The 16412-nt window shown below is 38.9% G+C and overlaps 1 protein-coding gene across 1 annotated transcript; it reads left to right on the top strand.

Moving 5' to 3' along the window:
* Positions 1–5911: 5911 nt before the first annotated feature.
* On the top strand, positions 5912–13377 carry LOC135470587 (LHFPL tetraspan subfamily member 3 protein-like). The gene is made up of 4 exons (XM_064749613.1): positions 5912–6624; positions 9316–9561; positions 11454–11565; positions 12026–13377. The coding sequence occupies exons 1-4, from the start codon at positions 6204–6206 to the stop codon at positions 12036–12038; spliced, it is 792 nt and encodes a 263-aa protein (XP_064605683.1). The 5' UTR covers positions 5912–6203; the 3' UTR covers positions 12039–13377.
* The last annotated feature ends 3035 nt before the right edge of the window (positions 13378–16412 follow it).

The raw sequence follows: 16412 nt of genomic DNA, 5'->3' as shown, positions 1-16412 counted from the left end.
AGATTATGGAAGTCAGTGCGCCGAGTTTTGGTCCTAAGTGTAACACTTAGAGTTTCAGAACTCTTAATATACATTATCCCCACCCCCACCCCACCACCCCATCCTCAATCCGGTTCCAACGCCACTGTAATTTGAGACACCCTGAATATATAAGAATATAAACTTAGGTCATATGTTTAGTGTAGGGTACCCCTCAGGCTTAATTAGGCGAACGAAAATGTAATGGATTGTGAAAAAAGAGTTATGTCAAGCTAATTAACGAGCATGATATAGCCATGTCTGTCGCTTTTACATAATCTTGTTGAAACATTCGGGCACATGCTTGCGCGAAAATGTATAAATTCTACACTTGCGTGAATGTACAGCATTGACCGTTTATCACCGCGCATTGAAAGTTCAGGTGAATCCCCACTCCAGAGAGTTCAATAGTTTCAGTTTATAAGAATTTGGTTTACTCGATTTGGAGAAATGCTAGTTCATTATATAATGAAGCAGAAATAAACGTGGAATGGCAGCGAACGAAATAAAGATCTCTTCACATCCAGTATCATGGGCACATCAATACCTTCACTATAATGTGGTCTGGTTTTGAATTAGATCGTTCTAATCTCAGAAATACGTTTGCGCCTTTAATTTACATGCATGCCTGCATGATAGACACATGGTCCGCGCCAATCTGCAGGCAAACTGAACTGGAAACGTCATTTTGTTTTAATTCAACAAGACTGTCTTGAATCATGCTTTCAAATACACATTCACATAACACAACTCATTTGTATGCCTTGTTCGAAGTTACTCCCCCTGTTCCACGTATACAGCTATACGCATAACAATACACGCTGTCCCAAATTATAGGTAATCAAAATTGCTGGCCGTAAGGTGTCAATTCGTACTATTCATGAGTGGAACATCGTCACGATATTAATTGCTGCAATATATTGCATTGTACTGATGTTCTGCGAGAGGAGGCCATTGTTATATATTTCGTTTATCCATGATTCATTCGTGACCGGAACATTTGGGTTGGTCCCGTGCAGGTTTCTCTTTGGTACACGTGATTAAATGCCTGTTTCTTTGCGACCGAGTCATTCCAAGTTTCGCATACAAACAAATGAAGTGGACAAAACGCTATACTTCGTGCAAATTTAGGACAGTTAATTGTTTGGACAACGGTTTGACGTGGATAAACCGTTGCATTGGCTGACACACATATATATGTTGTCACAAGGCTTACCTGATCAACGTTCTGTCTCTTTGGATTTTCGATGTCAAGATTATATATATATATATATATATATATATATATATATATTCGTGCGTGTGTGTGTTGCCGGAAATGTATTTTATGGGTCATGGTTCGAATGGTCTCGGTGTAATCTTTTAAACCTTAATCATACGTACCAGAACAACGCCAGCTCTATTAGTAGGATCCTGGGCCTGTCATTCTGACACCAGGCCACCCAGTATATGACACTAGGCCACCGACAACCAGTATAATATATAGCAGACCGGTCTGACACCGGGCCAGCAACTGTGACACTGGACTGATGACTACATGGCCTATTTCCTCTGAATGGCAAAAGAGATATTATAGGTTATCGTTTTTAAAGTCTTTGACTAACACTTAAACCGCGGATCTACGCTTACGCGGCTGACGCTTTATATCAACTAAGCCATGCACGTACTGTATTATAGATGAACGTTAGCAGTACATAGGATATACAATTGCACTATTCCGAAATTAATTCGAAGCTATATATATTACATCACTAGACAGTATTACTAGAATGATCCACACCCAATACCTCGAGTTGAAGCAAAGTTTAGACAGTGTACTTAAGAAAACAATGCCGCTTTTTAATACCTATGTCCCGTACCCTCCCCAGGCAGTAATGACTTGGTATGTATGCTATAGCACAGTCGGAGTATTCTGTAGGGGCGAAGTCCAAATCAAAGTTCAGATTCATAATCACTGTTATACATGTATATATTTTACCAAAACATATCTACACCAGTTTTTTTCATATAAGTGTTCATATATGCAGCATGTCAGAGATGTGAACTTGTCTTCTTTGCTATAAGTCTAATACGTTAACACCACCCTTGTGTGAAATTAAATACAGTTGTATGTCAACAGGACACATACTGAGGTCTGATCCATTCCCTTAAATATACAGACATATATTCCAATTTATTTCTCAACTTCACAGTAAGTTCGTCAGTAGCGTGACCTACACTCAAGCAAATCTTCTGTTAAATCAGTTCGAGTAATTTTCATCGATCTCTCTGAATAAATCCATTCCAGATTATGGATTAATTCGTTATCAGGCATTTGCACATTTGGAAAGAATTGAACGGAAGAATTTTTTGAGCATGTAGCTGTGCTGAAACGACAATCGAAATGCCTTCCAAATGCATATGTTCGATTTAAATATTGCAATACACGGCATGAAACAGAAAATATACTTGGGGGATGCGTCAACATGCTTTTAGCCATATGCCATATGACCGGAGGCAAAAGTAAAACGCGATACAAAGTAGAGATACAAATGGTCACATGTCTATCGTGGCTAATACAGACGTATATTACTTACATCTTTTAGCATATTTACATCTTCTGTTGAGAGTTTGATTTCATCAAATTGTCCGTTGTTGTTGTTTACAATGGAACCCAGAATGTGCCAAATCGCCAGAGTACAACTAAAGTACAATATCCTCAACTTGGCAGCCTGTATTTGTCAGTACCATCGCTGGAGGCATATACAGAACAAGGTATCCAAACGATAACCAAGAACGAAAGGGTTCGGGGGAACATAAGTTATATAATTCCAGTAACTTTCATTATTTAATTGGTTAGCTAATTAGTTAATTTATTTATTTATTCACTTCTTCGAAATTTTCTCAAATGTCACACACATATATACACACACTATATTGGTTGAATCTATGCGTCGACTAGACATTCGCATATCAGCCATCAAACCAATTTGAAAATGGACCTCCAAGGTTAATAATCTCAACGTCTAACGCAAACCACCGAAGAACCAAGAAAGTACGAAATTAATACGGAATCATGCAAAGAGAGGCAGTCAGTAGTTTTCAGTTATATTGGACAGGCGCAAGGTACGTATCGGGTGAATGAGTAAGTGTGGTTTTCAGTGAACGTCAAATTGTGCAATTGACCATGGGCTTGACTGTCGCCGATATCTTATATTGTCACTACTGGCCTAATTACAAACAACAGGAGCTCAGGAACCCATAACTTTCCAGCCCAAGGCCAGGATAATTACATAAGGACACATTTTAAGTTATTCTGCATGGTGTGTGACTCTAAAGAGTGAAGACTTGCAAATACACAGATTTTAACCTTATACTATACACCAACATTATGACAATGCATAACTGGCAAAACACAATACACTGGAACTAGAAGGTGTGCTATATTAAAACAAAGCACCTCCTTACAACTCACAAGTACACGTACATGCATTATGTAAAATGTGCAAACGCAAGCATATACACAGTCTATATGCTTCACTGTCTGTTTCTAATTTATCTCAGCGTGCGATAACAAAGACACGCGGTATATGTATATAAGCCAATATAGGCTACATAATTAATACTACCCCTTTGCGACAAACATGCGCGTAGACTACTACAGAATGTTATAGTATATACATTAGCCACAGTAGTGTGACGTACGACCACATACAAGCATATGAATTTGACATGATGTATTTGATTGCTATACAATACATGCATTTCATAAAGTTTTATACTGCACCGTACTCAAAAATATTTCACTTATAGGACGACAACATTATGATGGGTGGAAATCGTTCCGAGCCCGAGGGAAACCCACGACCATCTGCAGCTTGCCAACTGACCTTCCCTCGTACGTCCGACGAGAAAGCCACCTTGAGCTGGACTTGAACTCAAAGCGACAGCATTGGTGAGCGGTCCATCAACCACTCTATTAAACAGACGATACATAAAAAACACCGGATTTGAGAAAGTGGATGATGAAAATGCATATAAGGAAATAAATATCTAGGGGTTTTCTCGTCAAATATTGTCTCCTTCCGTGCAGCATAACACTACGTAACAACTTTGTCGGATACCTGTCCCATTCAGAGGCTGAAAGACGTCTACGTGTGTATGTGACGAAAGTACAATTTCACTTCTGTATACTTTGCGCACATCGTCAAATTTCAGCCATAACCCTTTTCGGAGATAAAAATCCTGGCCCACTCCCGAAAAACTTCCTGATATTTACAGTAAATCACGCTGTCTCACGCTATATAACCCAGTCAACATCACTGACGACAAACGTTACGAAAAATCTGGTTTACTAAATTTTGTGGAGGCGTCTCCGAAATTGGAAGACATGCATGTATGTATGTATAGGGTCGCGTAGATGCACCCATTGATTGTTGTGGAGACACAGCAAAGTACCGACCTCAAGTGTCTTCAGCCTTATACACTGTGTACCTCGAGTGCTTCGGTGAGTGTAATTTTATTTTACCTGCATGGAGTTAATATAACAGTTGCATTAGCACATGCAAATGTACTGATGAGTTATTTCTGCATCAATGTGATGATCGATAACAGCAATGACCGATATTAGACCTACTGTATTATCATCGTACCCCAAGCCCGTACACTGGACACCATAAAAAGGTATATACATGTGCGTGGGCCTACAGCCTTTTGTGGGACAGGCTACTATAGTTACAGCATTTGACAAGGGCCCACCCTCCGCTACCTGTAGGCCTACAGCGGAACGTGACTACTACAGGTGTGAGGGGTTTTGGTTCAAAACGATGACGTCTCCATGGCAACGCTAGGGCTATACGGCAGCTTTAGCGGCTAAGTCAGCTACATCCATGTAGTAATTTCAAATCTAATAAGCCCTACAACTTGTTATTGGAGATACAAAGTCTGTTCAGTATAACTGTCTTATAGATTTCTTATCTATAACTGAAGTTGTTGTTCTTTAAAATATAGAAACGCAATTTTTGTAAATAAGGGCAATTACCGTTTTGCTGCTTGCACTTTGACTACATTGAAATACTTCAGTTTAACACTCTTAATGATTAAAAAGTGTAAAGTTATAAAATGCATGCTTTTTATACATAAATCAGTGACCGCTAGTTGTCAAGAATCGTCTTGGTTAAAACCTATATTTTAGTTATTCGCCTGTAGAAACATGTTCCTTTCAAATCTCCCAAAATAATTATTCCAAGTTTAAAGTGTTCGAACAGCATTTCCTAATTAGGTGAACACTGTTCCCCAAAACATCAGGAAACAAATAGCGTATAATTTAGGGCATTGCGGGGTATATTTCTGTCGCACCACAGGTGAATTTTCTAAGCAACAGTGAATTTCCTGAGTTTTACTTTCCTGACATCCGTCTCACGCCCCGTGGGATTACTCAGTCCCCTACTACCCCGCCACCCTCCCATCTCTGAATGCCAACACATTCTCTGAGGGGCGGCGTAAACAAATACGCCGCGGCCTATCGAAGGGTAGGTAAATGACACCACTACCGCTACCGTAATCTATCCAAAGTTTCTGCAGGCTTATTGTTATTCAGGGATGTTGAATTTAGCTCAATGTTTTCACAGTTTAAAAATCAAATGAAACCAAGATCATTAAAATTAGATTTAGTCAGGCCTACCGTACTTTAAGCAAGATGGACATAATTTGTCTATGCACGAAATGAGATACGTTAATTTCGGACGAACAGTTCGGATTTAATTTATTATGTTAGGATAGGTACGTTGTACACAGTTAATTGATGTGACTACGGTACAAGGTGTACTCGACGTCATGCGGTGGACAAGTTGGGGGGCACACCACAGGTAGAAGGCTTTGGTCCAGTAGACTCAATCCCGCAGTCGGACTGATAAGTTGTCAAACCGGTTTGCTGCTAAAATAGGCAGATATATATCACCTGTACACCTCAGTGACGAGGGAACTCACCGGTCAGTGGAGGTACAAAACAGTGTTACCTGAATTCATTTCACAGGTAATTACAGAAAAGAGCCTCACCCATCAAGTTTCGTGAAACAAAAAGTGAAATACCTGGATGGCCTGATGTGATTATGACATAGGTGAAGATCTGTGTGGAATTGTTGACTGAGGGACATTTTGGATATTTCGGCTGTCATCGTAAGTGAAATTTACACCTGAACTTCGCCATGTATCAAACATCAGGATCGTCGCATCACCACGGTTATATGCGTATTCAATACTTGAATTACGTACGAAATTCACGAGCTATAGCTGTAATCTGGGGCATTTTTACAATCTGCTTCGCAATATTGAATATCGTGGCATTTATCCAGCCACAATGGATTGGAGATACCGAGGAGAGTCCGCAGGTAGGGTACTTCGGTCTCTTCAGCCATTGCATAAGGAACGGTCCGGCATCGACGTACGAGTGTGAAGGCGAGTTCACGGACTTTAGCACGATCCTGAGCGGTTCCTTCCAGGCAGCTGCCTTCTTCGTCGGCTTCTCCGCTCTCCTTTTCCTCATCTGCATCGCCTGTTTCCTTCTCTTCTTCATTCTGAACACGGCCACAGTCCTCCAGATCTGCGGGTGGATGCAGGCCATATCAGGTAAATCTGGTTAGAATCTAATATAGTAGCATTGTTGTCAAAGTAAATACATTTTTACAGTATTACAGTAAAGGAAGTATGCTTACAACAATTAATAACTTGTCAAGGCATGTAAAATGAAAGCGTACATTTATAGTAAACGTTGTTGTTTAAATCAAGATTTGTGAGGAAAGTTTCTAATAGGACGTGCTATGCATAAGCAGTTAAATCTTGATTATACACATGTTTATAACTTTGTTGATATGATCTGGTGAAACTGTCTGTGTATAGTGCTAAAGGTAAGGGGGCTTCATGGACAAGCGGCCACCAATGCACTGGTGTCATCACAAAGTTCAAGCCCAGCTTATGGTGGCTTCCTTGTGTGGTTGGGTGTGGAAGGTCAGTCAGCAACCTGTGTATTGTCATGGGTTTCCCAGCCCAGTTTACACCCACCATATTGCTGTTTTATCCTATGAAATTTTCGTCAGTATGGCATAAAACATCAATGAAATACATCAATAAATTTAAATGCAAAATGTTGCATCCTAGGCCAGCAAGCAGTATAGACAACCATTATCCAGGTCACTCATTATTAATCATTGAAGGTACATGTTAAGATCTAACTCTCAATAATGCTTAAATTGTGCCTGTAAGTGGGTAAGGTAGTGAATGTTGCATATCACTGAACCTTAATGTAAAATAACAAGAACAAAGAAATACTGCACACCTTATGTATCAGAGTCCTACATGTTAATCTTTGCAACAAATCCATCTCTAAGTTATAGAACATCTAGTGTGCTCTCTTCTTACATTGTTAGTAATTAATCTAATGAACAACATATCCATATCTCTACTTTTCTAAATTGAAGAGAAAGGTTATTTTAGATTTCAACTCTATTATCTGTCTTTAGATCTTAGAATAAGAAGGGGGGCCTCCGTGGTTCAGTCGGTTAGCGCGCTAGCACAGCGCAATGACCCAGGAGCCTCTCGCCAATGCGGTCACTCTGAGTTTAAGTCCAGCTCATGCTGGCTTCCTCTCCAGCCGTACGTGGGAAGGTCTGGCAACAACCTGCGGATGGTCGTGGGTTTCCCCCGGACTCTGCCCGGTTTCCTCCCACCATAATGCTGGCCGCCGTCGTATAAGTGAAATATTCTTGAGTATGGCATACAACACAAATCAAATCAAATTAAATAGAATAAGAAGTATCTTTAAAATAATTTATCTGGTAAGAAATCAGTCTTCTTTCTCACAATTACCTAGTTGTCACCAATACCTGGCCATCACCAATACTTGGCCATCATCAATACTTGGTGAACTCAAATACCTGGCTAGGCATCACAAATACCTAGCTGTCATCAGTACCTGGCTGTCATGAATACTTGGATGCCATCAATATTTGGCTGTCACCAATACCTGGCTACCAACAACAGTTGGCTGTCTTCAATACCTGGCTGTCAACAACAGTTGGCCATCACCAATACTAGTCATTCTGGTATTTGGTATTCAGCAGAGTTTATAATATGAAGAAAATAAAGAAAAATGAAAAAATTACAGTTTCATGTCGTATGTATAGCGATGTTTTTTGTTGTTGACACTGGTAGTGGGAGGCCTGTTCATGTAGACATCCAGCTACATGTAACTGTACATAATACCTGTATCCTAGGGAAAACCTGTGGAGACAATTCTGGCCTTTTAGAAAAAGTCACAGCCTGAATAAAAGTAAGCCAGAAGTGGTGTACCTTAAGCTCATTAAATGTCAATGTGCTCTTCACGACACGGATGTCAGGTTAGAGACAAATATGTAGTGAGCAGAGCCTTTCTACATTTTGCCAGGTAGCATTTGTACACAGATCCTAGTAAACACACTATGATTTTAAATTTGTGCCTGGAACCTATTTATAAAAAATAAGTTTTTTACTCTTATGTCTTGAATAGCACTTCACAAAATAATAAACATTTGCAAATTTATGTTTTCTTTTTTCTGCTGATCATACATGTTTAGCAGACCTACTTTACCCAAGAGATCAATTAGAGACGTTGTTTCTGGTATATTTATTGGTATAACCAGTCGTTGTGAATGTCTGAAGACTGATTTGGTTCTGTGGGCTTTCTGATGAACATAACTCTGTATATTAATGCCTAATGATATGGATAGGTTACTGAATATCTTCTGCTTACATAACTTGAACTCTGAGTCATAAAAGAGTATTGCATGACGTGATTACTTAAGGTTTCACTCCAGTTCGGAGATCGGGTATATTTTTAGCTCTGCCCATTCATCATCCACCAAACAGTCAAATAGGTAGGAGCAGGTATTGGCCTAGTGGTTTAAGGCGCTTCTGATTTTCGAGGTATGGGTTTTATCCAGGCCTTTGACATGGAATTTGTACATTGCCTCAGCTCTCACTATTCTTGGGGCCTTGGTTAGTGGTTGGTGGTGTACGTCAGGCATTCCCTTACCTAAAATGGACTGACATCATGTAAGTGAAGCATGATTGTGGCATTAAAGTGTGTCAGTCAAGTTGGTGGTCATATTAGATGGAAATATGTGTGTGATACATGCCTTGTGTGAGGCACATTATAGCCTACAGTTGCTGGCTCCTTACCATGAAATGCATATTCACCCATAGGTGATCATAGTAGTAGGTAATCGTTTGTTTTACTCCAGCAGTCAAATGTGATAATCTTCATTTTACTTTTGTATTTTGCAGCATTGTCCATGTTCCTTGGCTGTGTGATCTACCCCAATGGTTGGGACAATAACACAGTGAAGAGTGTTTGTGGATATGCAGTGACAAGCAGCTACAACAGAGGGTCTTGTGGACTTCGCTGGGCCTTTATTCTGTCCATTATCCTGATTTTTGATGCCATCATCCTTGCACTTTTGGCCTTCCTTCTTGCATACAAACAAATGAAACTCCTTCCAGAAGTGTATGAGAAGGGAGATCACTCAAAATGTAAGTTTCGTATTGTGTTTGAAATCTAAATTACAGTTCTCAATACTCAGCGCTTCATTCCATCATTGTGCAGCCCAGGTGATTCAGTTCAGGCACAGATAATGTGGAGGCCAAGGAATTCCATTTTCATCGAATTTTGGTTTGGATTTAGGAAAGGAACCTGAATCTATGCATCGAAACACACTGGTATACCAACCGTGATCTGGATATGGATACTACATACAGATATGCTTTAATATTGGAAATCTAAACAAATGTGGGTATTAAAAAAAGCTATCACAATTAAAAATTGGTTTAAGCAGCATCTCTGGGTTATAAACAGAACAAAGTAATAGTTAACATAACATGAAAATATACAGAACTTTGTATTCTAGTCTATCATAATTGTATATACTTACATTCTGTAATTCTTCAACCATTTCGCATGTTTACAAGGTGTTTATTCAAGCATATTCTGAAGGCTTTATTTTGCATAGAATGTTAAAATTTCACTTTTTGTGAAGCCATCTAATTGAACAGTAGACAGATAGTAGGGCTTAAATCTAACAAATGATGTTTTGTCTCCAAAATCAAATGTGCATAAATTGCAATGAAAGTTGCTCTTACATATGCGAAAAGGTTTAAAAGTTCAATCAAATGTCATAGAGAATGATATTAAGACTTTGTCAAGTGTCTCAGTATTGTAGACAAATGCCTTTTTGAATTAGAAAGAGCAAAGATGGATAGGAGAGTACAGGACATAACAACACAGTGTTGTAAAGACCAAATTTGTCCTAAATTATATGTTGAATAAAAACAGTTAAATGTTCTGTCCAGAAGAAGTAGAAACAATTTGCAAATTTCGTTATGTATACCAAGAACTGAGTTGAGGACTTAAGTTCCTGTGGATAATTTGTGAGTAATACATCTTGAAGATTATTCAGGTGGTGATAAATTCCATAATCGTTTGAAAGGAAATGTTGATTCACATAAGAGACAGCTGTATGTGTGAGATGTCTGAATAGGGGATTGTGAGGTATGTACCTTTAGCCGGTGCAGGAAGTCTGTGTTTTATTGTGGTAACACCTTTGTCAGGTATTGCATCCACAAAGATGGCCAGTGTGTATGACGCATCAAAGTGAAAGCAGGAAAGACGCTGAGCGAGTTTTAATTAACTGTTAGACTTGGGGTGATGACAAGTCCTGGTAGGGTTTGTTTGTCTAGAGATTGAGGCTGCCGTGTGGAAATACCATCAGGATCCTGGTAGATTGGAGAACGATCTGTGAAGTCATGGTGAACTTGTGCTGCACTTACCTGTGCCTGGCTGATTGTACAGGTGGATGGAAATGTAACCTTTGTGAGAGGGAGAAATCCCCACCCATGTTGACAAAACTAATCATGCCTGACTGTACACACAGATTGGCCAAGGCCCTTTGAAATACATCACCATTTTTAGCAGACAATGATGTAACAAAACATTCAGCTTGGAATTATTCAATCAGATAATTCTGAATTTGAGACAATAAATTATATCGTGTTCATATTTTTCACCAAACAAACAAATATGATAGGCCTTCTTCTTCTATATTTCTTTTTTTCCAGTAAAACATTAATCAGTTGATATTTACAGAAGGTAAAGTGTATTATGTGAATCAAATTGGCCACTTAAATGAGTATCTTGATAGTCAGTAACAAAATTTTGATATTGAAGAAGTATTGAAAGTTTTGCCTTGGGATTGGACACATAATATCTGCATTTTGTTCAATCTTCCGTGGTTTAAGTTCTTAGTAACTAAGAGTCTGACCAATGATTTGCTGGTAAAAGTATTGAATGTTAGTCTGACCACTTTCTGTAAATGTCCAAATTATTTTGTGCAAACTAAAAGTCCTAACCATTTCTTCCTTTTTTCCAGCTGAGCTGAACGGGTATAGTGACACCTATGCCTCCAAGTCCCACACAATGGACCGTTTCTCTGAGTACTCTACCCATCGTTCTGAGCGTTCCAAACACTCCCAGAGCCACAGGTGAGAATCTCCTCCAAAATCCTCTAATAACTTGTAATCATATACTGGCCATAGGTAACAGCACAGTGTTCAAGCATTTAACATCTGGAACAAGTCTTAATAGATAAGTAGGTAGCTTATTTCTTTACTTGTGCTCATATGACTACCTCAGCTTTCCCACAGTGAGCCGCTATTATAAATAGTTGGCATGCCAGCATGTCGCAATGACCCAGGAGCCTCTCACCAATGCGGTTTCTGTGAGTTCAAGTCCAGCTCATGCTGGCTTCCTCTCCAGCCGTACCTTGGAAGGTCTTCCAGCAACCTGCGGATGATCTTGGGTATACTCCCCCATTAATGCTGACCACCTTTTGTATAAGTGAAATATTTTTGGTATGGCTTAAAGCATCAAATAAATAAGTGAATAAATCATAGTGTAAACTGCTGATGTTTCTTGATCTGATTTTTCGGTTTTTGTTCACAGCCACAGGTACTGAGCAGGCCATCCAAACACCTCAGTAAAGTTCTGAAACACACAGGAGATGGACAGGGTCACTGTTGACGACTTTTTAACTGCAAATTCCCTGAGAAATAGAAACATTACTTTTTGATACAGAATCATGGGTTTTTATTTGTAGATCACCTTGAAGGCCTGTTCAGGGAATTCTTTGATTCTTACTTCTTGTCCCATTTAATTTTTGAAATTGTATATAGATGTTTATATATTTTTCTAGTATAATATGTGTAGTACTTTTTGGATACTGTTGTGTTGAAGGACTTTAGTAGTACAACATTTGTTTGTAATGAATTATGAATCAAGTTTCCTGCACTAAAAGTGTAATTTAGTTTAATTTACAAACTTGAATTTTTAAGACCTTTTTTTTCGCTCTACACTCAAGTCATATTATGTGCACATCAAAAGGCACAAAAGCTGCTGAGGCATAGACATTAGTCTCTACCTGGGCTAAATTTCGCAAAACAGCATGAATGAATTTTTTGTAACATTTTTTGTCAGATATGTGACATGTATGTAATTGCATCATTGCTTCGATAGTGTCAGTTCCAAAAAAGGTACAAAAAACAATAACATTGTAAAAATCGCTTGAATGCAAGTCAGTGTATCAGACAAGCAATACATATATCCATGGTTTACATTCCAGTTGTGATAATCCTTTAATTCTTGAATGTTCAGCATTGTATATTTGCTTTGTATCAATTTTACCGATCGTTATTCATGCTTTTTGTATCTCAATATGAATAGTTACCTTGTGTATATATATGTGTGTATTTTAGCAACGATTTTTAAGCCTTCCTTAGCCTGTTACTGAGTATGTTCATGTATTGTGTAATTTAAAAATGTGTACATCATAATTTAATTGTACATTTGCCCTACATACTAGATAGATATTATTTTATGTATCCTCTATGTTAAGTCCTCGACAGAAAAATGTAAAATTCCAGGTCTTGTATTAGATCTTTGTAAATTGTTATGATTGTAATGACAAGCGTGAAAACATTTTGGGCAGGGAGCTATGAAAAGACCATTTGACGATATGTGTGACCTTTAATTCAAAGAACAGAAAATGTAGCGCTGCAAAACTTAGAAATGTTCATGTGAAGGAGAAAAGAGGCCTGTCATTTAGGTCAAGACCATTAGGGCAAGGACGCGAATTGTCAACCGGGCAAACATTAGGGCGTGGGATTCATGGCCACCAAATACTCTAACTAGGTAATAAAAGCTGTTCTTCTTATTTCCTTTTCCTGGGCGCAAAAACTTAACCTATGGTAAAAGGTTATCCATATCTCGTGAAATAAAACTTTTAAGATAGCTGAAAAGCATTGTACGTTTCAATCATTATGGTACAGATCCCTGGTCTTGTAGTCTACAAGTATGCTTAATCCGGGGATAATTTATACTGGCCAAGCACCAGAAGGGATTGCTACTTTGTTTTCAAGCCGCTAAATATATCCCTATATAAAGATCCACGTTGAATAAAACATCTTCTGCGGTGGCCGTTCGTTTGACGACCTCGCCCTTGATGCATTTTGCATCAGTAGGGCATGTGCTATGATAACTGGCCATACCAGAATGCGAAAACGAACGCAATGACTTGTCATACAGAACCGCTTATGTAGGGCTATAGGAACAAGCGCGTGAGATATTTAACTCCGATTTGTCTGACCAAACTATGGCCACTCGAGCAGTTTACCTATGCAACGCTACACATCAAGGCTTGAAGACCAAAGGCTTTCTGAACAAAGCTGTTCAAATGTCTTTGCTGTTGCTGTTAATTGGGGTCAAAGGTAGAAAAGAAGGCCTGCATGTGTAATGCCGGTATCATGATGATGTTTACGATCTCGGACAAACTCGTAAGATCCAGTCCCAAGTATTGGAAAGTTATAAAACAAAAATTATTCTTGGATTTTTTAAATTTAAAAATATGATTGGAACTTTATTGCAGGCCATGCAAAGACGCCGCGTGCAAAAAGCAGCGGACCTGATATTACTGGATAATATAAAGGCAAAATTCTTTTTCCTTCTGTTTCAAATTTATATTAAGATGCAAAAGTTTAGAAATAAATTAATGTTGGGAACTAAGTTAATTTTATAAAAAATTTTCTGGTAACAATTATCAGCATGGAAGGTGTTCGTAAATAGCGCCTGTACATTAGCTGCTCTAGACTCCTTTCAAATAATGACCTGCATTCCCGTCTGAGATGGTGAATTTTAAGGTGTACGTTGTTTGCTTTCGTCACAGCACGATGTTTGTTTGACCGCTTACTGAGTGTTTCTCGCTCGGGGATTGGTCACGTCCTTGTCTACACCGCAGTGACGGTGGGCCACGCTGTCATCACACACAGTCGCAGGGTGTAGGCCAGCGATCTTGAGTTAGGTAAATTAAAGGGAAAGGCCGTAGAAGTTTATATCATGTCCTCTGGTGGAGAGATCAAGATTTGCGCACATCTAAACTTGCTAATGTTTTTGCTTTTATAACGCAATGTTATCTAGAATCAGGCCATCAGTGATTCAGTCCAGCAGGATTGTAGCCTCCGTTTTGATTTGTCATGTGGCCGAACAGATCAGTTTGTCCAGTCAGAATATTGGAAGTGCTTATTTTCTCCTTGTAGTTTACTTAGGTTGTTACCTGAACCCGTTTGAGCGTTAATAGTACACTACACGCACTCAGTCATAGGTGTAATCTTGTTTAACAGAGAAAATGTACAAGTTCGTGAACTTCAGCTTCTTTACAGAACAATAAAGGGCAGATACAATGCCTCGGCGGGCGGCAGTTCACTGTAAGGACAACAGGAACAAGAAGAAAACACGTGTACGCGCTGCTCTGTCTATCTCTGCGTAGATTATAGAAAGGATGGGGATAAAACTTGGACTCTTTCATCTGACCTCAATTCGCTTGCAACGTTATAAGGTGGTTCTTCTCAGTCTTGATATTAGAGAACAAAGCTGTTTTAAAGACGTTTGTAGGTACACAATTAGCTATTAACACCTGGGCTTATAAAATGTGTTCATCACGGTGGTTGCTTGATATTTTCTATAGTTGATACTACGACCCACTCGCGATTTATGACTTCCGCCACTTGCGCATTTTTATAGGTTAGGGTCAGGGTTATATGAAACTGAAGTGAGGATGCTGGTACACAAACAGTTCTGTCGAGGACATCATAAGCCTGGGGTGTTGCGATTAGTGTTTTACGGCGCCTATATTCACCCACAGTTTTTCTTAAATGTTACAGTGAATAGTGTTCTCTTTTCAAGAAAATATATGTCCGCCCTTTTTAATAATTATGTCTTATTCCGCATACCCGGGGAATTAGAGGATGCTTATGCATCGTGCTGAATAAGATAGCCACAATGCATACGAAAAGTTGTAATCAAAGCGAAATTGAGATACCGGTACCTGTTTTGGGACAACTTTCAATGCTTCAAGATATTGTCGGTATTCTTTACACGAAATTGTCATGATTTTTTAACTGATATACTTTCACAGTTCTTAGGTGATTTGTGTTTAATGTTCGTTTGGAAATCGGTCTTGCTGACCTCTAACGTCCATCGTGGTTCATGATTGGTATACGAATGTGTGTTTTGATTCCAACATATTTATAGTTTTTGTTATGGAAATCTCCGAGATACTCAAGGCTCAGCTGTTCTCGTAGAAATAAGCAGTCGACATGCAAAACTGGTAGAGTCATTCTAGTGCTCCATAAAGTTCGATAAAATTTGAGATCACTTGCCTAATTCCACCTATATCTGTGATTCACTCCTGGGACTGTTTGTCAGTTACCCTCCTGACTTTTCCCACCCCCCAAAAAACATCATCCTGCTTATACGCTGTGAATCGAAGACCAGTCATGTAAATCATGTCAAGCTACAGTTTATCTATCTGTACTGTTGACGATGAATCATGCTTCGATCTTTGACAGGTTCATGGGTTAGAAGGCTCGCGAATCTGTGTTGGAATGTTTGTTCATTTAACATGTGTAAGAGATGCCTTTTGCCTCTTCGCCGGAAAATTGACGATTCGCTACCCGATTACACCCAACGACAAATCAAATCCAATATTGATGAAAGACACGTCAGGATTCCAGCGCACCTTGATCGCTTTGCGCACGGGATCGAGGGGGCAGTAGCAGCAAAAGAAAAATACGGATGTGTTAGTACCTGTTTAAACATATTCAGTAGAGCAATTGCTTCTTTAGTGTATTTCTTTACGGTTGTACATAATTTATCTTAGGTACACAGAGTAGTACATATTGCACATTCGAAGACTTTATTGCTCTTTCTTAATTTCAATATATTAATACTAATATATTAACTATATACTATATACAGTTCATTGGTGACACGTGTATTG

This window comes from Liolophura sinensis, chromosome 7 (assembly GCF_032854445.1).
Source record: "Liolophura sinensis isolate JHLJ2023 chromosome 7, CUHK_Ljap_v2, whole genome shotgun sequence".
NCBI classification, from domain to species: Eukaryota; Metazoa; Mollusca; class Polyplacophora; order Chitonida; family Chitonidae; genus Liolophura; species Liolophura sinensis.
Note: the sequence above shows the minus strand (reverse complement) of the source record. Positions and strands in the feature narration are given on the sequence as shown.